The following is a 20,647-nucleotide window of genomic DNA, read 5'->3' on the forward strand; positions in this document are numbered from 1 at the left end:
CTTGGTGTTAGAAAAGGTAGTCACCACTCACCAATAAACTATAATGGAGTGTCCCGGGAAGAAAGTGGGTGCAATATATCATTTCCTAATTAAGAAGCAAATTAAATTGACGAAAGCACAGGGTAATTTGGTCATTTTAATCGGAGCCCTTTTAACTGGAAATGAGGAGTGATTTCAAATCCGAGGTGTATAAAATGAACCTTCTTTATATCACTTAACTCGGTTTCGTAGGACGAAACCAAAACCCTCTCTCTCTTCTTTGTTTTTGTCTTTGTCTTTGTTCTTCAAGAGATTTTATGAGATTTTGAAGGAATTCGAGCTTTCTACTTTTTAGAAATCGCTCAATAGCACAGGCTTTCGATCCGTTCTACTTTCGATTCCAACCAAATCCGTGACTTGTATGATTTCTTCTTTGATTTTTCTTTTGGATTTTCTTTTGATTTGAAGGAATCTGAGCTCTGTTATCTGAATCTTTCAGATCTAACGAACGAACGAACCTTTTTGTTTCGATCATCTTTTTTCTTCATTTCAGTAGAATGAATTTGTTCAAGCCTCTGATAACTTGATTTTTAACGAAATTCGAACTCTACGATTTTCTGATCTTTTATTGATATTCCAGAGAATCCGGTAGAATTCTGATTTTTCGATTAGATTTCTATAACCATCAATCAACTCATAAGAAACTGAGATCTAAGAAAAAAGTGTTCTTTTTCGTCTTTTTAAGTTTTTAACTCCTCGTTCTCTCTGTTTTTTCTCTTCTTTTAATTCGATTTTCGAAATCGTTTTGCTTTCGTTTTCCTGTTTTCTCTTCTTTTTTTCTATTCGGAAAATCAGTTAAATCTGGTTTTTTTTTTAATTATCTAAAAAGAAACGGGGAGAAGCGTGAAAGATATGGCGGGAAATGAGTGGATTAATGGATATTTGGAGGCGATTCTGGACGCGGGAGCGAGCAAACTGGAGAAGAGGAAAAACGCTTCGTTATCCAAAGAAACGGGTTTCGAGTTCAGTCCCACCAAATACTTCGTAGAGGAGGTGGTGAACAGCTTCGACGAATCTGACCTCCACAGAACCTGGATAAAGGTAATGGAAAAACAACCAGAAAATGCCAGCTACTGATATTGGCACTACTGTCTTTTAATAAATGCACAAACTCAGCTTGTCTTTTCTTGTTTATCGTAGAGCTTTTTAGGAACTATGATAGCCTTGACAGCTGTTTAAATAATAAAAGACAAAATAAGTTAGTGTAATTATCAAAACTTGGTAGTCCCGACATGAGTAGCCAAAATATCATTGCGCCTTTTTTGTTTAATTTGTTAATTATAAAATTACATTAATACCCTTTTATTTCTTCTTTTACTTGAAAATAGTTATGTCTGTTTTTTCTTTTTTTCTTTTTGTGAAAATATCTGGTCAGGATAGAAATCTCATAGCTCAGACAATCCTAACCATTGAATACTGGCTTTAAAATGGAAAGGTTTAAATATGATCTGAGAAAAGTTTGTAAATTGGACGGTTAAGATCGATTGATCAATCCTATGCTCAAATAAGAGACCGTCTATATTGGGCCCCCGCCTGTTGATCAGCTTTAATTTGACAACCAACAATAGGATGATGATTTGTGGGGTCCATCACTTGCTCGAGTTATATAGCACCGTCCAAATGTGATCAGATAGTAGTGTCAAGGCAAAATTCTTATTTATTTATTTCCTCACATTTTGATTTTATCACTATACAATCCTAACCGTCCGATTATGATCAGATAGTAGTGTGACTAGCATCAATGCAAAATTCTTATTTATTTATTTCTTCATACTTTGATTTTGTCGCAATACAATCCTAACCATTCAATCAAATGAATTTTGCTTGTTGAATGGTTGGAAAAGAAGAAAAATAGGGCCCAGACAACATAATTCCTTATACAATAAAAGAAAATTCGTTACTTTGCACTTGGAAAAGAAGGGTTGGAAAGTTGTGGAATATAAGTATTTTAGCATATTTGTGGAATATGTTATCCTCTTTAACATAATTCCTTATTCTGTGTTTGATTAGCTTTTCCATTGAATTTTGTTGTGATGGTTTTCTGAGATTGTGTGGAAGAGCTTTTGATGAATAGTCTCGTGAACGCAGGTGATCGCGACCAGGAATACACGTGAACGCAATAACAGGCTCGAGAATATGTGCTGGAGAATATGGCATCTCGCCCGCAAAAAGAAGCAGGTATTCCAACATTCATAGAGAGAGAGAGGGAGGCGGTGGAAATATCATTTCCTTAAAATAATAACAAATAACAGAAATAATCATAAAGCGGTAGTGATATATTAGACCCCTTCCCCTCTAGTGTGTTTATGAGTTCTGACTAATCTATTACTTTACAAGGGGGCCGAGGGGCTGTCCTGGGGAAGAAAAGGGGAGTCGCTGATAAAAACAACAATTTCTCGAAAAGTTAAAATGGGGAACAGATTGTTGGGAAATGTTATCAGCACTACTGTATTTTGATGAGGGCACTCCTCACTTTATTAAAAATACGGTATGGCCCCCACCATAGGATGATCCAAACCGTCCATTAGATGGCCACAACCTAAATAGCTTGTGCCCCAAAAATCATTTCCATGGGTTGATCCTAACCCTCCGATTTATAGAGGGTTAGGATCAACTTTCTAACATTCAGATCGGAGGGTTAGGATCAACCTATGCAAATGATTTTTTGGGCACAACTTATTTAGGCTGTGGCCCGTCTAATGGACGGTTTGGATCATCCTATGGAGCGGGCCATACCGTACTTTTAATAAAGTGAGGAGTGCCCTCATCAAAATACAGTAGTGCTGATAACATTTCCCTATATCATTTCTTTTTCAAACCAAATAAAAAAATAGCAAATGTCTTTATTACAATTGGGGCTCTAATAATTATTATTTATTATTGTTGGTGGCTGCATTTCATATTACACGTCGGGCAACATTCCCTTTTTGGAGATTTGATTTATTTCACCTTTTGTGCTTTTTGAATTTGTTTCCTTTATGTTTTACTCTAAATTACCTTGTTAATAAGCTTTCTTATTTAGAGGTAGTAATTATGGGCTAGTTGTAATCTTACTCAAGATGGAGGAAGGAAATTTAATTGTATTTATTCTCATAATTGAAGGACTAAAGCAATCTCTGCAATTTTGTTATTACCAAGAAGACACCCTTTCCCTCTCTATTTCTGGGTAATTGCCATCTGATAGGGCTAGAACCTATCATTTGGTATCAGAGTAATCGATTCTTAGGCATGCCTAGGAAGAAACAAGGTGCCACCGGCGGAAAAGATGGAAGCTCGTGTCAACCGCATTGAATAACAAGTGACTGAGTTGAAGGAGCAACTTGATGACAAGTTTAATCTCCTTCTACAGGCAATGCAACAATTGTTATCATAGATGTCAAATATTGCCGGTGACGGCGAGTTGATTGTTTCGGGTGAAGGCGAATCAATTAACGGTAGTCATGTTCAAAATGTACAAGGAGCCAAATGCACTTCACACGGATAGGCTTTCCTAGATTTGATGGGCGTGATCCCCTTGAATTTATATATAAGGCAGTGCAATTCTTTAACTATCACAGGATAGCAAATCATGAAAGGATTCTATTGGTGTCATTTCACATGGACGAGGTGGCTTCCACATGGGTCCAATGAACGCATAAAACCACATGTATTCGTTCTTGGAAAGAACTCACAGAAGCACTCTTCTTATGGTTCAGTCCGACCAGGGGCGGATGCACATATAGCACGAGGGAGGCTATGACTTGTAAAATTCCTTTTATATTGCATGCATGTACATGCATGATTTAGGTAGTTTAGTAGCCATGGCACCCCCAATGGCCAACACAGCCAAGCGTAATTTAGTTTGGCTCCCCAAAGTGTAAATTCTTGGCTCCGCCCCTGGGTCTGACTGATCATGAGAACTTAGATGGGTTGCTGCTCAAATTAACACAAGGATCGAAAATTGTCCAACGTTTTCAAGAGGAATTTGAACGGATTGCAAATCAGGTTGACCGGTGGACAGACAAGGCGCTCATGGGAACATTCATACAAGGCTTGCGAGACAAGATTGTACAAGAGGTATTAATATTCCAACCTTTTTCCCTTAAAGGATGCGATGAGTCTAGCTCGTCGTCAACAAGAGAAGTTTTGCGGAAATCTACATGCCCAGGCCTTAGTTTGTGTAGCATTTCCAATGAGCACTATGAAGAGTCATACGGGCTTGGGAGGATCAACAAATGTTGGGTCGAGTGTTACAACTACCCCACCCAACCCAAAGAGTGAGTCCGGAACGATTATCGCCCCGGTCAAACAGGTCTCATCAGAGGAGATGTGTAAAAGGTGCGCACAAGGTTTTTGTTATTATTATGATGAGTGATTCACACCCGATCATCGATGTAAGAGCATGCAAATTTTAATGATTAGAGACTTGGAGGAACCTGATATGCCATTGGATGAAGCTGAAAATAATACAGTGGTGGAAGTTACACATTTTCCTTCCTTCACGCCATGAGAACATGGCTTGGCTTAAGGGGCGGCAATGTTACACATCTGGCGACATTCCCTTTGGAGATTTGATTTATTTCCTTAAGCACCTTCTGTGTTTTGAATTTTTTCTTTTATGTTTTAGTTTAACATACCTAGTTAATGCGCTTTCTTATGTAGAGGTAGTAATTATGAGATAGTTGCCATCTTTCTCGAGATGGAGGGAGGAAAGTTAATTTGTATTTATTCTCATAATTGAAGGAAAAAAGAAATTTCTGAATTTGGTTAAAATCCGATTTACCAAGAGGACACCCTTCCCCCCTCTCTCTCTCGGTAATTGCCATCTGATAAGGCTAGAACCTATCATTTTATATAAGATATTAGAGATTTAATTATCATATTGTGTTGTCCATCACTGCCACACACTTCCTTCATCCAACTCTTTGTCCTTGCCGTGCCTATGTTTTTGGTTCACCAGGTTTAACGCATGTCTGTCTGTCATGAAGAAAACCCGACGATCTCCTAATACCACATATAGGCAAAAGTCTTCCTACTTGCATCTTCCATTAGTGTCCCTGCCGCTATCATGCTAGAGTCCATTATTGTTGCGATCACAATAGATTCCATTGAGAAAACCGAAAAACCTACATATAATATGTACTTACATACTGTAAGTATTGTGAACAATATTAATGTTCGCGTACACGTAATTTGAATGACATTTCCTCATATGGTACTTTATTATATCTTATAACACTAGATTTTTTTTATTAGTATTAGAAATTCTTGAGTGTATATCATCAGCAGAGGAACAAAAATGGTTCCTGGTCTGAGCAATAAGTATAAGAGATTATAAATATATAGAGCATTAATTATTAGAGTAACAACTGTAATTTAGTTGACTTTTGCATAAATCAACCAATTAGAACGCCCTTGAAGCTAGTTTTGCAAGGACGCCCTTCATTCTATCATTCCTCGTTAATATAATTGGTATTGACAAACCTGTAGGTGTTAACTGAAATTACAAAGTAATTCTTAGCGGAAGCATAGCTCCGGCCATGGCGATTAGAACTTTAAGCTGATCCATCTAGCAAAACCCTTGATCTCCACTCATCCCACGAACGCTGAAAGGAAATTCTTTTGATCTCCCATTTAGGCCTTAATTGATGAAATCGCAGGGGCACTCTTTTCTTCTTAGATTAGGGACCCCTTTTGATGGAAAACTAAATATATAATATCGGTATATCCTCCCATCAAGGTTACCCAGATATTTATAAAGTTGGGGAATTTAAGTGGAACTAGGAATTCAAATCCCACCACACTTTTTATTCTTTAATTAAAAATAGTTTGGGATTTATCTCTAAAACTCCTTTTCCAAATACAACTTAAAATGGATACCTTCTAGAAGAGTTGTACTTCCACAACGTGTGTGGGTCCCAATGTGGGCCACACTTAAAAGCACCAACAATAGGGAATATATTTTCAGAAACTTAAAAATTGTATAGATAAAATCATGATTCTCGATGAGTAATTGGGATATTTTGCAAATTTGGATTGAATAGTTGGAGTTCTAATAATTAATATTGTAAATGGATGCATTTTATATGAGGTATTAGAGAGTATTAATTACCAAATAGGAGTATAGTTGTTTAACCGCCCATTCCACCTCTAACCATGTGGCATTCAACTCTGTGTCTTTATCTTACCCACGTTATTGGTGCACCATGTTTTATACATGTTTGTGTGTCAAGAAAAAAGTCACACGGTCTCTGACATAGTCTCATGGGGCCAAAGGGAGGCATTCCATGGAAACTCGCTAATCTAATGGATGAAATAAAAGATATGTGTTTGTAATGGATGAAAAAAAAGATTGTTTGTTTCTTTGGTTCTGCTCTTTTAGCCAAATCAGGAGCTTCTGGCGATTTTTTTTTATACGGGGCAATCACCATATAAAATTGTTATCTCTATCAAACACAAAAAGGAAAAAGTCTAATGACCCCTTACTGGTAGGAGTCCGGTGCTGCTGCCCTACTTTCATAGGCGCCACTGTCACTGAGACTAAAGAACATTTCTTTTATACCTACGTACAATATATATACTTACGTAGTAGGTATTTTGAACAACGTTGTTGTTCTCATGTAGGTAATGAACAAATTTTCTGAGAAAGGAAATTTTATATGGTGTGTGGCCGTATATATAGTCCAGTATTTTTCAAAAAGTATTGTATGACCCACTCAATAGGATGATCCAAACTTTTCCTTTATATGGTGTGTGGCCGTATATATAGTCCAGTATTTTTCAAAAAGTATTGTATGACCCACTCAATAGGATGATCCAAACTGCTCATTTTCTGGGCCAAAACATAAATAGGGTGGGTCCTAAAAAATCATTTCCATTCGATGATCCCCTATGGACCAGAGGGCTAGGATCATCCTATGGAAATGATTTATTTAGGACAACCTATTTACCTTGTGGCCCAACAAATGAATGGTTTGGATCATCCTATGGAGTGGGCCATACAGTACTTTTTGAAAAATACTGGACTATATGGCCACACACCGTATAAAATTTTATATCTTATGTGATTGGATTTTTATATTAAGTATTAGAAGTAAGAGATTATAACATATAAGCATATGAACAATGCTGGTTTCCTGGTTTGAGCAATAAGATATAAGAGATCGGAGCCGTAAATTAAAATCTATAAATATAAAGAGATAAAAGAAAAATAAGCTACTGATGAGAGTCCTTTTTAAAGATTTAAGCAATCATTTTGGCATCACAAAATCTTCCAGAGGGAGATACATTTTAAAAATTATTTCACCCAAATTTTCATGGCAGATCGCATGGGACGATGCCCAAAGGCTCGCAAAGCGACGTCTGGAGCGTGAGCAAGGGCATAACGATGCAGCAGAGGATCTATCCGACTTGTCTGAAGGCGAGAAGGAGAAAGGAGATGCTAACCAAGCTGAATTGCTCAGGGATAATAGCATCCACAGAATCAATTCTGATCTCAAGATATGGTCGGACACTGACAAGGCCAAGCGCCTTTACATAGTCTTGATCAGGTACCCTTCTTAATTTCACCCATTTCTGATAATGCCACCTACTATTGATTATTAGTTGTTTGGATTCTGAGAACCGATTGTGAGTTCTAAATTGGTTATCCGTTATTGGACTCAAAATTAAGGCCATGTTTGTTTTTTATTTTCGGAATTGATGGTGAGTCAAAACTGATTGTTGGACTCAAAATTATGCTTATTTTTGGGAAATGATATTCCCCCACCCCACCTCTGAGAATGGTTCACTGCTTGAGGATATATTCACGCCCTTTAACGATTTTCTTTGCCTTTAAAACTGGGAAGTGATATATCCGCCCCTTGTGATTACTTGGGACACCCAGCAGCAGCGTACGCGGCAATCAGTCCTGCTGAATCCTTATGACGTCATGCTGATCAATTGATAGTCGAACCGTGTGGCCCTTCACAGTATCAAATATCTCGCATAACCTCCACAAATAATATTATCCAATTCTCCTCTAGCCGCCAATCTGATGGCAGGTTTGGATGTTTTTACATTATAAGGATATTTGATACCCAATCTGGAGGCTTGTAAAGTCCTGTTTGTTTTGGATTTTTAGGACTGATTGTGAGTCCAAAACTGATTATTGGACTCAAACTTAGGTTTATGACCTGTTTGCTTTAGATTTTGAGAAACAATTGTGAACCTGAAACAAACTAATTATTAGACCCAAATTCACGTTTAAGCCATGCTTGTTTTGGATTTTTAGAACTGATCGTGAGTCCAAAACTAACAATTGGACTCAAAATTAAACGTAATTTTGAGAACTGATCGAGAGTCCAAAACTAACAGTTGGACAAAAAAATAATTAAGGGAAATGATATTTCCCCCCTTTTGAGGGATAAAATCAATGTTATTTGTTTACTTTTAAGGGAAGTGATATATCCGCCCCTTTTGATTGCTTGGGACACCCAGCGGTCTGATGTACTTAACGTTATAAGGATTCAGCGGGACTGATTGCTGCGTACGCTGCTGCCGGGTGTCCCAAGTAATCACAAGGGGCGGATATATCACTTCCCTTAAAAGTTAACAAATAACGTTGATTTTATCCCTCAGAAGGGGGGAAATATCATTTCCCTTAATTATTTTTTTGTCCAACGGTTAGTTTTGGACTCTCGATCAGTTCTCAAAATTACGTTTAATTTTGAGTCCAATTGTTAGTTTTGGACTCACGATCAGTTCTAAAAATCCAAAACAAGCGTGGCCTAAACGTGAATTTGGGTTTAATAATTAGTTTGTTTCAGGTTCACAATTGTTTCTCAAAATCTAAAGCAAACAGGTCATAAACCTAAGTTTGAGTCCAATAATCAGTTTTGGACTCACAATCAGTCCTCAAAATCCAAAATCCAAAACAAAAAGGACTCTACAAGCCTCCAGATTGGGTATCAAATATCCTTATAATGTAAAAACATCCAAACCTGCCATCAGATTGGCGGCTAGAGGAGAATTGGATAATATTATTTGTGGAGGTTATGCGAGATATTTGATACTGTGAAGGGCCACACGGTTCGACTATCAATTGATCAGCATGCTTTTCTCATCAATAAAATACCATCATTTCCACACAAAAAAAAAAAAAAAAAAAAAAATCCAACAGGGCAACCCTAATGAGGGTTCAATTAAAGTTTAGTTTCACCCTAAATCTTGATGGTTGCCTATGGATAATATTTTACTATCCATTTTAGGCTATAGAAAAACAATTAGCATCAGTTGATCAGCATGCTTTTGACCCATTTGAGATCTAAGGTGAGGGCACGTGCTTGGATGGTCCGGATTGCCCTTAATAGGGACCTATTGTTTTATTAAGGTCACACCCCTTGTATTGATAATCACACTACACACTTCATTAATTTTTTGATTGGCCATTCAGAGGCTCAGAGCAACTAGAGAATCTTAAGAGCCTCTAAAAGCAGATAAGAAAAATTGTTAAGAGAAGTGCCGAATGTGTGAATATCATTTTCCTTCTTGTTTATTCTATGCCTGACTATCTGTTTCTTCTGATCGTAGCTTGCATGGCTTGGTACGCGGTGAAAACATGGAGTTGGGAAGAGATTCAGATACAGGTGGACAGGTAAAATCCTTAATGCATTGCCAATTTTCAAAAGATTAATGAACGGTTAGGATCGTCTATTAGTGGGTTTTTTTCACACTGGCCAAGTTTTATAGTGGGGCCCGCCTGATGGACGATCGAGACGAACTGTCTCACCATCCATGTGTTGGTACGATGGTACAAATGATTTGCACTGGATCACTAAATTCACTACTATTTCTTCTTTATTTTTTTCCCATAGAGATCGACTAAGCAGAAAATCACTTTTACTGTTAAAGATAAAAAGACCGTTTTTGGGTCCCAAATGGGGTCGTAGGGGGAGTTTATGTGAAATCACGACAGTTGATCGTGTAGAACATCATGAGGTGACTCACATGGTCTTGGATCATCTGATCATGGTGTTCTCAACGGGATTTAGGCGGCCCTATGGTTGCCGATAGGATCAACGGATCTGATCACATGGCAGAAGTGGGCTCCAGTAAGTGTCATTCAGGAACGTCCTTAAAAGCAATTTTCTTTTTAGCATTTTGATTTTTCTAAACCCATTTGCTTTCTAAAGTTCTACGTTGAAATCCATCATCGCCGTCCACATAAGACACCCATGATCTAGACCGTCCATTTGGTTCATCTTGCCATGGATGAGCCATTGTGCAAAAAAAAAAACATTAATGGGGGATTGATGCTAGCAGTTAATTAAGTTGCTTATCAGCTCTGAAAGAAGGTTTTATGAATTAATTATCTGTTGATATCCCTTTTTTCTCGTGGTGATCAGGTTAAATATGTGGTTGAGCTGGCCAAAGCCCTGGCCACCACCAAAGGGGTCTACCGTGTTGATCTCTTGACCCGCCAAATCTCATCACCAGACGTCGACTGGAGCTACGGTGAGCCATCCGAGATGTTGATCTGTCCGTCCGATGCCACCGGAGATAGCAGTGGGGCCTATATAATTCGGCTCCCATGTGGACCACGTGACAGGTACATACTCTTTTTCTTTGTTGAAAATAAAATTAAACATTAATCACTTCTTAAGATTAGGGATGTAATTGGGAAATAAGGTAGGTCAGTCTTTTTCATTTAATTCATCTGCTCTCTCATGCAACCGCCACGGGTGAAATGCCTTTTTGCGAAAGTCCCTAGCAAATCCCATATATGAGATTTTATACTGTGTAAGCCCTGTAATCCAGTATTTTTAAATAAGTATCATATGACCCACACCATAGGAAAATCCAAGCTGTCCATTTGAAGGGTCACAACGTAAATAGGTTGTGCCCAAACAGTCATTTCCATATGATGATCCTAGCCCTCCGACCTATAGAGGAACTGTCTGTTATGGAAACCTCCATATATCGGAGGGCTGGGATCATCTTATGGTAAGGATTTTTTGGGCACAACCTATCTATGTTGTGGCCTATCAAATGGACCATTGAATCATCCTATGCTATGGGCCGTACAGTATATTTAAAAAAATACTGGACTATACAGGCTTTCACCGTAAAAATACTCTAACATGTATTGCTGGAGTCCCTTAAAAATTAGGCACAACACCTCCGTTAGTCTGCCCTGTAAGTCTAAAATGCCTAAATTTATGGGTGCCAATTCCAACTTGCTTCAATAAAACAAGGGAAAGTGAGATAAGCTAATAGTCTCACTGATCAAGCCCACTGATCATGTTGGGTCTCCGAACTGCTTAAAACAAGCCCATATTTGGAACTTTCTGATTTCATGTGATAATTCATGATAGGTACATACCCAAGGAGTCACTGTGGCCACACATACCCGAGTTTGTGGACCGGGCCCTGGCGCACATAGTCGACATGGCCCGTGCCCTAGGCGATCAGTTCGACGGAGGGAAGCCAACATGGCCCTACGTGATCCACGGCCACTATGCAGATGCTGGAGAGGTGGCGGCCCGCCTAGCCGGAGCCCTAAATGTTCCAATGGTGCTGACGGGGCACTCGCTTGGGCGAAACAAGTTTGAGCAGCTGTTGAAGCAAGGGAGACTCTCAAAGGAGGATATAAATTCAACGTACAAGATCATGAGGAGGATTGAGGGAGAGGAATTAGGGTTAGATGCTGCTGAGATGGTGGTGACAAGTACTAGGCAAGAGATTGAAGAACAATGGGGTCTCTATGATGGGTTTGATATCAAGCTTGAGAGGAAGCTAAGGGCTAGAAGGAGGAGGGGAGTTAGTTGCTTTGGAAGATACATGCCTAGAATGGTGGTAAGCTATCCCTCCCTTTCTCATGTTTTGTATTTAATTACTTGTCATCTCTGTTTCTTTGGACGTAAAATGAGTTTTTAAAAGAGAAATGATATATGCAGCTTCTTTTCTTCCCCGGGCAACCTCTTGTAGTTTAAAAAGAGTAGCTAGTCACAAACATAGTTAGCAAAATTACGTTTTAAATGACATATTTGGAAACATAAACATGTAGGTTTGCAGTTCAAAACTTCATTAAATCTTATCATTCGAGAAATACTTAGTTTAAAGTTCCATTTTTTAGAAAACATATGTTTTTTGTCTAACTTTCCATCCTGACCCAGGTTTATATATATTTTTAAATAACAAAATTTTAAACGTGTTAAATAATTTTTTTTCATGGTTTTTTTAAATTATCTTTTTTTTCTCTTCAGAATCACGTTTTGCTTACTATGATCATAAAGACACTCCCAAGAAATAAAAGGGGATGAATATGTCACTTCCCTTTTGAAAAATTGGCGTAGATTTGTTTTTTTTATGACCATTTTACATAGAAAAAAATGGAGAGGAAAATTATTATTTTACCCATATGGCCATATATATAGCTTTCAATTATAAATCTCTAATCTGCAAATTACATCTTATGAGAAATAATATTGGCACTCCCTTGTTTGATGATGGCACTGAGTTTTGCACCCCTATCATTAGTAAACTGCACGTTTCGTTAGTGAAAATTTCACCGATTAGTATGGAGTTATTATTTTTAATATATAACATTGATTTTAAATTATTAGGTGATACCACCAGGGATGGATTTTAGCAATGTGGTGGCACAAGACTCCATAGAAAGTGATGTCGATCTTGCATCGTTGATTGGACCCAACAGAACTCCGAGCAGAAGAGATCTACCGCCAATATGGTCCGAGGTTGTACACTTTTCCTTAATCATATTTCTTTTCTTCTTCTTTTTCATTTTATATATTTTTCCTAACCCTGTTTGGATTGCAAGAAAAGTATTTCTCGTAGAAAAAATCTTCCTAGGAAATTATTTCACATACACAATTTAGAAAAAAATGATAATAGTAATGTCTTATTTGGATGGATATTATTATTAATCGAGGTCCCCGATCAGCTGTAGTTCAAGTAGCATTTTTTTTTTTTCCATTTGTTATCAAATAATAGAGAGAGTAAGAAATTTTGTAAAAGTTTTTCTTTTCCAAACTTCTACAAAAAACTCTTGCAATCCAAACAGGGCCTAAAGGCATTTTATAAAACTCAGACAAGAAATTAATTATAGGAAGACATCACAGCCGTTGACATGTCTTATTGATTTGATCATGACTGCCCCTTAATGAACAGTTAGGATTGGCTGTTTTTATATCCCAAATTATAAAAAGTCACAAAACTCTGCAGAAATAATCTCTTTTTTCTTTCTAATTTTCTTTAATATCTGTATTAACTTTGCAGATAATGCGATTTTTCACAAATCCTCACAAGCCGATGATCCTTGCATTGTCAAGGCCTGATCCTAAGAAAAATGTCACCACATTACTCAAGGCATTTGGTGAGTGTCGTCCGCTGCGAGAGCTTGCGAACTTGGTAAGACGCTTTGTGGCCTTTTTATTAATTAAACCATGCACTAAAATGCTTAATTTTTAGTTTTCAAACCACCAAAATTGGCTCTCCCTGAAGTATCTCCCTCTCCCTCAATTGGGCCCACAAATATTTCATGGAATAAATTTTCATGGCCGCAAAACGTGGCCTATATGAACCCGAATTTTTTAACACGACAAAAAATTCCAGTGTGTTTCATAGAAGAAAACATGTGCACCAAATTCCCACGGATATTTACATATGATTTGGGGATGCAGACCTTAATACTTGGAAACAGAGATGATATAGAAGAGATGTCAGGGAGCAGTGCAACAGTTCTTACTGCCGTTATCAAACTCATCGACAAATACGATCTGTACGGTCAGGTGGCCTATCCCAAACATCACAAGCAGTCCGATGTCCCCCAAATATATCGACTTGCTGCCAAGACTAAGGTACTTATATTCTTTTCCTTTCACTAGCATAGTAGCATTAACAAGACACATTTGTTGGGGTTTCACACAAAAACAACTATCCCTCATTGGAAAAGTGCGAATGATGTGGAGGGCTTATAAAGACTTCGGCACCCTTATAAGGACTTCGGCACCCTCCCCTTGACAACTAGCTTTTAAGGTTCAGTTCTACTCACGTCCCAACAAGTGCATTGATGTGGATAGCATATAAGGACTTGGGCAAACTCCCCTTAATGGCAAGCTTTTAATGGCGAAGTAGTATTAGAGTTGGGTTGTGGTATACCCTCAAAGATGTAGAAAATTCCTCGGGAAAGATCTCTCTTCAGATCATCCCATGTTGCTCCCGCGTGAAGGGGGAGACCAATGTGGAGGGCTTATAAGGACCGAGGCACCCCATAGTGGCTAGCTTTTGAGGGTGTGTTCTACCAGAGTCCCAACTACAATTGCATAAGCGACAAACTCATATGGGTGCCATTAATTATTTCAGGGAAGTGATAAATGCGCCCCTATTCATTACTTGGAATACCCAGCTGCAATGTATCTATGACCGCAGAGGGGCTGATATACTCGGGAAGGATTCAACTGACCTGATTGCCACGTACACTGCATCTGGGTGTTCGAAGTAATGAAAAGTGGCGCATTTATCATTTCCCTTATTTTATGCTACGTTTGGTTGCTTGGACCGACTCGGAGAGTAGTGGAATAGGAAGTCAAAGGGAAGAGACAAGAATTTTGATTTGCCTAGAATTACCTCGGAAAATTGTGTAGTGGTGTTTGGTTGCGCGGCAAATAATGTGAGAGTAGGAGAAAAAGTAGGGGGTGTCATTACCAATAATGAGAGAGGAGAAAAAGTAGGGGGTGTCATTACTAATAATGGGAGAGGAGAAAAAGTAGGCATAGTGCCATAAAAGGTTGATTGTAATTACCCAAGAATGGTAAAATCTCCATTATTTCAGGTCATCTACTTGGTCCATGTAACGTTTAATTATTTTATGAGGAATCAAAATAAATTGATTTTCATTACCACTTTTGCAGGGTGTTTTTATCAATCCGGCTCTCGTGGAACCATTTGGTCTCACCATCATAGAGGTAATAAAACATCTACTCATTCCACGGATTTTCTTCTTTAACCTCTAGTAATCAAATGCTAGCTTGGTGGATGCATGAGATTGTGGTATTTGAATAGTTTAATTAAGAACTCTATATACACACAATATTGAATTTTGAAAGAAAGAACCCTTCATTGATTGTTTCTTACTTTCTTGCAGGCTGCTGCTTACGGTTTACCTGTCGTTGCAACCAAGAATGGTGGGCCCGTCGACATCCACAAGGTAAGTGTGTGCGTGTGTGTGAGAGAGAGATGTTAGAATATGTGAGATCCTATGTGAGATCCACCGTTGGATTAGGTGTAGATCTCACTGTTAAATCTTATTGTGGGAGATTAGGCAAGTTGGTTAATGAGGCAACCCACTAGAATAGGCAGCTAGATTTAATTAGTAAGTATATTAGACTAGAATATTCCATCATTATCTCTTTCCATAGTCTACTTGATCTCTTTCTATGTTTATCATGTATGTGCTCAATATAAGCACACCTTGAGCTCTATTGTAAATCATCCAAGAATTAGTGAAATCTTCTTAGGATCTCACATATTCTAACAAGAGATGGGCCTTCGGGCCCGATGGGTTGAGCATCTTCGATGGGCTAGGCCCATGTATTGGTCCATTTTGCTGAGATGAATGGATTTGGGCCGGATTTCCTGATCATTTTTAATGTTATTATCATCCATGTTCATAGGCTGAATTCCTAGCCACATGTATCTTGGCCTCTTTAACTCTCAACACTCAAGGACCCAGGTTGGGCATGTTTGGATACACTAAATTTCTTTCCATACAATTGGTTTCTAAACTTCTGGTTAGCTGGCGACAGAAGTTTCAAATACATAGAGAAAGAGAGTGTCAATATCAAAACACTGGCCATGTCCACATGAAATTCCCAATACAGACTATTCTGGCATTCTGCACCATATTATGATGCAGCTCTCATGTATACGGCCAAAAAAACAACCCCAATTGAATACATGAAACCCTAATTTGTTTTGGGAAATGATTTCAGCACAACTATGTTTTGATACAAGACGCTCATGTTTCTTGTCTTTTAGTATTTAAAGAGCTGTACAAGGTTTTTACGGTTCCCAAAAAGCACTTACGTGACAATTAAATGCTAAAAGACAAGATACATGAGCGCATGTATCAAAACATAGTTGTGCTGAAATTATTTCTCTTTTTTTAGGGAAGTGATATTTTCCCTCCTTTGATGGAGAAAATCCCCCCTCTCCCCCGCTCCAAACGTTATCCGTTAAGTTTTAATGGAAAAGAAAAACGTTAAAGGGGGTGAATGGTGAATTTATCCTCAAGCTGTGAATCATTCTCGCAGAAACCGTTAAAGGGGAGGGGGATATCATTTCCCTTTTTTATGGTTACTGTATGAAATTCCAAAACATGAAGCCGTCATGTATACCGCGACCAAATCATTATTTTTTCTCCGTTTTACAGGCACTCAACAACGGTCTACTCATTGATCCACACGACGATAAGGCCATAGCTGATGCCCTCTTAAAACTTGTGGCAGACAAAACCATGTGGGTCGACTGTAGAAAAAGCGGCTTAAAAAACATCCACCACTTCTCGTGGCCGGAGCACTGCCGGAATTACCTCTCCCACATCGAACATTGCCGGAATCGCCATCCCACCACCCACCTCGAGATTGCGCCAAGTGTTGAAGAGCCCTTAAGTGATTCCCTAAGAGACGTTGAGGATCTCTCGATAAGATTCTCCATCGACGGAGAATCAAAAGTCAATGGTGACCTAGATTCCGCTGGCCGGCAAAAGGCCGTAGTCGAAGCCTTCATGAAACGCCACAACCGGCCGGAGCACCCAATTTCCGGTAACAGCTTTATTTAATCTTTTATACTTTAACACTCCCACTCACTTGTGGCTCAGTCTTTTTTAGGGTGTTAAACAACCAACTGCTCCAAATGTTAATGTAAAACAGCCAATTACTCCAAAAGCTTAAGCGGTTGGAGATGACTTTATTTTATCTTTTATACTTTAACACTCCCTCCCACCTGTGGCCCCTCTTTTTGGAGTTGGCCTACACGTGGCATATGTGGGCCCTCTTGGGTTGGCCGTTACATGTGAAATTTTAATTGCTCTAATACCATGTGAAACAACTAATTACTCCAAAAGCTTAAGCTCTTAGAGAAGGTGTTATCTGATCTTTTATGCTTTAAGACCCCCTCATGTGTGGCCCCTCTTTTTTTCTTTTTCTTTTTAAGGTTGGCCTAACCGCGCGGTACATGTGGCCCCTCAGTTGGGTTCTCCATTACATGTGTTATCATTTTTTTAAAATGTTAGCCCACGCATGGAACATATGGCCCCTGGTTCGCCATTACATGCGAATTTTTAATATCAAGGAGTTTTGAAGATAAGACCTTGCTCTGATACCATTTCAAACAACCAATTACTCCAAAAGCTTAAGCTGTTAGAGATGGCATTATTTGATCTCTTATACTTTAACACTCCCCCTCACGTGTGGCACCTCTTTATTTTAAGGTTGGCCTACGCGTGGCACATGTGGCCGTCTTTCGGGTTCACCATTAAATGTGAATTTTTAATATCAATGAGTTTTGAACCCAGGACCTTGCTCTGATACCATGTGAAATAGCCAATTACTCCAAAAACTTAAAGCTATTAGTGATGGTGTTATTTAATCTTTTATACTTTAACAGGCGGTGCTGGATTCTCGCCGGGCCGGCGGCAGAGGCTCTTTGTTGTGACTGCCGATTGTTATGATGCCGGCGGCCAAATCACTGCCGGACTCCGGCAAATTATAGAGGGTGTGATGGCTGCGGGCCGATTGGGCCGAGTTGGATGTACGGGATTTGTGTTCTCTACGGGGTCCACATTGGCTGAGACTGTGGAAGCGTTGAGATCTTGCCATGTGGCACCCGATGATTTCGATGCGTTGATCTGTTGTAGTGGGAGCGAGGTGTATTATCCGTGGAGGGATTTTGTTACTGATGTGGAATATGGGGCCCACGTGGAATACAGGTGGCCGGGAGAGAATATAAGATCTGTAGTACCTAGGCTTGCCAAGGTGGATGGTGGGGCCGGGGATGATGTGGCAAGCGTTGAGGAAGCAAGTAGCTCTCGTTGCTATGCTTATTCGGTGAATTCTGGAGCCAAGGTGAGAAATCATTTCAAAGATTATTATTTGGGAAATGACATTTCCACCCTTTCTTGTTTGTCTCTTCTTTAAAAATGACTGCATTTCACCCTCTTTTCTCAGTCTTTCCCTGAAAATTGGTCATATTAAGGAAAAGATAAACAAAAGGAGGCCCATTAATATGTTTGGTAAACCAAAGGTTTGGTGTGTATTAGAGTAAAAATTGTTTCTCATAAATTTTGTTGGAACAGTGTACTTGAGAAATTTAAAATTTTCTTCTTATTTTTGGGTTTATATACTGAAAATTGGAAAAGTAAAAAATTGAAAAAAATATAAATAAAAATTAAAAATATCAGAGATATTTTATATATTTTTTTAAATATAAATTTAAATATAAAATATCTCTGATATTTTATATAAAATAAAATATAAAGATATCTCAATATCATTCAAAATGTTAAAATAATTTTAAAATTTTGTCAATTTATCTCACACACACACACACACACAAACATTCTAACTATTTTTTAAAAAAAATATCAGAGATATTTGTGACTGTATATTATAGCGGCTCAAAACCCGCTAGAAATTAGATATTATTGATGTATGGACTCACTACCAACCGAAGAAATTAGATAATCTTGTATATGCCAATTTATTTTATTCTTTATTCTTATGGCAGTTTAATATTAACGGTGGTTGAAATTTTTTATTAGTTTCCTTTTTTAACAGAAAATTGTGATCCTTTTTCATTAATTATAAGGGAGTGACATTTACGCCCCTTTTGATCACCAGAGACACCACCCAGAGTCGGTGTATGAATGACAAAAAGGGGGCCAATGTACTTGATGTTAGAAAAATCCAGTGGCTTTGATTGTAAAGTACACTGGCAATGGGTGTCCTGGTGATCAAAAGGGGCGTAACTATCATTTTCCTAATTATATTGAACTAAATTGAATAGGAATATTGACAATTAGTAATATAGCTCTAGTAATAATATATTTTGCAGCTAAGTAAATTCTGATTATTTGATTAATTTCTTGCGAAAATTGCACTCCTCTTTGAAATTCTCATGGAATTTCTTCTTTTTCAGGGTCGAAAAATTGACGACATACGCCAAAGGCTACGTATGCGGGGCTTCCGTTGCAACCTCATCTACACCCGTGCCTCCACACGCTTGAATGTGGTTCCCTTGTTCGCATCGAGAGTTCAAGCACTAAGGTAAGCGTTGGGAAATGATATTTCCACCCCTCTGTTTAATCATTTCCACTCCTTTTGTTTCTCTTTTCCTAAGCTCCATCTCTTTCTTCGTAAAAAAATACGGATGTAAAACAAATGTTACTACACAAAATTTGTTTTGTACCCATTTTATTTCTTTAGGCCCTGTCTGGATTGCAGAAGGACAAATATTTACTTTTTTTTTTTTTACTCAGGAGAATCGATATCTTGAACTAACACTAATAATTTTTTACTTAGTGAGACCCTCAATTTATAGTAGTATCCCTCTAAATTAACCACAATCGTATCATTTCCATTCTAAATCTTTGAAAGAAAGAAAAATTTCAAACAAAATATTTTCAGTCACAAATATTTTTCTTGCAATCCAAACAGGGCTTAATTAAAGTGTGAGTAAAATTTGTTTTACACCCATTTTACATGGAAAGAAGCTGAGCCTAATTTCTTTTCACCCTAGACCCAAACAGCCAAAAGAAACCCAAATTTAGAAAATTCTCTACTAAATAATTCCTTTCTTTTGCTTCTTTGTTATCTAGGTATATTTCCATCAGATGGGGAATTGATATTTCCCACACGGTCGTGTTCGTGGGCGAGAAAGGTGATACGGACTATGACGAACTGTTGGTAGGTCTCCACAAGACCCTCATTCTCAAGGGCTCAGTCATATGTGGGAGTGAGAGATTCCTGCGAGGGGAAGAGAGCTACAAAATGGAAGATGTAGTTCCAACAGATAGCCCCAACATAGTCTATGTAGAAGAAGAAGCTCTTGGAAGCCATGGCATCTCTACTGCGTTGGAAAGTGTTGGGATGAAGTGATTTTATATTCACTTTGATGAGGGCTTTTGTTATGTCTCTATATGGGTATATATCCTTGACTAAAATCAAGTATAAAATTTGTTTTATTTCAAGTTCAAATGAGATATTGTCTTACATGTGATGGGCGTCCTTAACTAAAATCAAGTATAAAATTTGTTTTTTTTGAGTCCAAAATGAGTGTCGTAATATTGTCTTACATGGGTGTCCTTGCCAAAAATCAATATAAAATTTGTTTATTTCTAAGTTCAAATGAGTAGTAACGTTGCCTACACGAGTGTATTTGGCTAAAATTTCGTAGAAAAATAATACTACTTAAAAAAGAGGGAAATGATTGTGAGCTTGAAGCTCATATAGCTTATATGAGCTTGAGGGATCCAAACCATCCATTGATCATCTTTACCCCTCCAAAAGCGGAGGGCAAAAATGGGGGAAAAATGGGCAGATTTGTGGCAAAAAGGTGTCTGTCCATTTTG

At 38.2% G+C, this 20,647-nt stretch overlaps 1 protein-coding gene across 1 annotated transcript; it reads left to right on the forward strand.

The window, feature by feature from the left end:
- Window positions 1-213: 213 nt before the first annotated feature.
- On the forward strand, window positions 214-20,288 carry ATSPS4F (Sucrose-phosphate synthase family protein). The gene is made up of 15 exons (XM_077375458.1): window positions 214-1,080; window positions 2,128-2,217; window positions 7,342-7,568; window positions 9,589-9,652; window positions 10,404-10,606; window positions 11,373-11,853; window positions 12,624-12,755; window positions 13,297-13,428; window positions 13,701-13,877; window positions 14,931-14,984; window positions 15,164-15,226; window positions 16,451-16,841; window positions 17,686-18,143; window positions 19,216-19,343; window positions 19,895-20,288. Exons 1-15 carry the CDS (start codon window positions 892-894, stop codon window positions 20,172-20,174), a joined length of 3,069 nt encoding a protein of 1,022 aa, XP_077231573.1. The 5' UTR covers window positions 214-891; the 3' UTR covers window positions 20,175-20,288.
- The last annotated feature ends 359 nt before the right edge of the window (window positions 20,289-20,647 follow it).

The sequence above is a fragment of the Tasmannia lanceolata genome, unplaced genomic scaffold (genome assembly GCF_043159265.1).
Source record: "Tasmannia lanceolata isolate RefF3 unplaced genomic scaffold, GAP_Taslan_0.1 ptg000054l, whole genome shotgun sequence".
In the NCBI taxonomy this organism is placed as follows: Eukaryota; Viridiplantae; Streptophyta; class Magnoliopsida; order Canellales; family Winteraceae; genus Tasmannia; species Tasmannia lanceolata.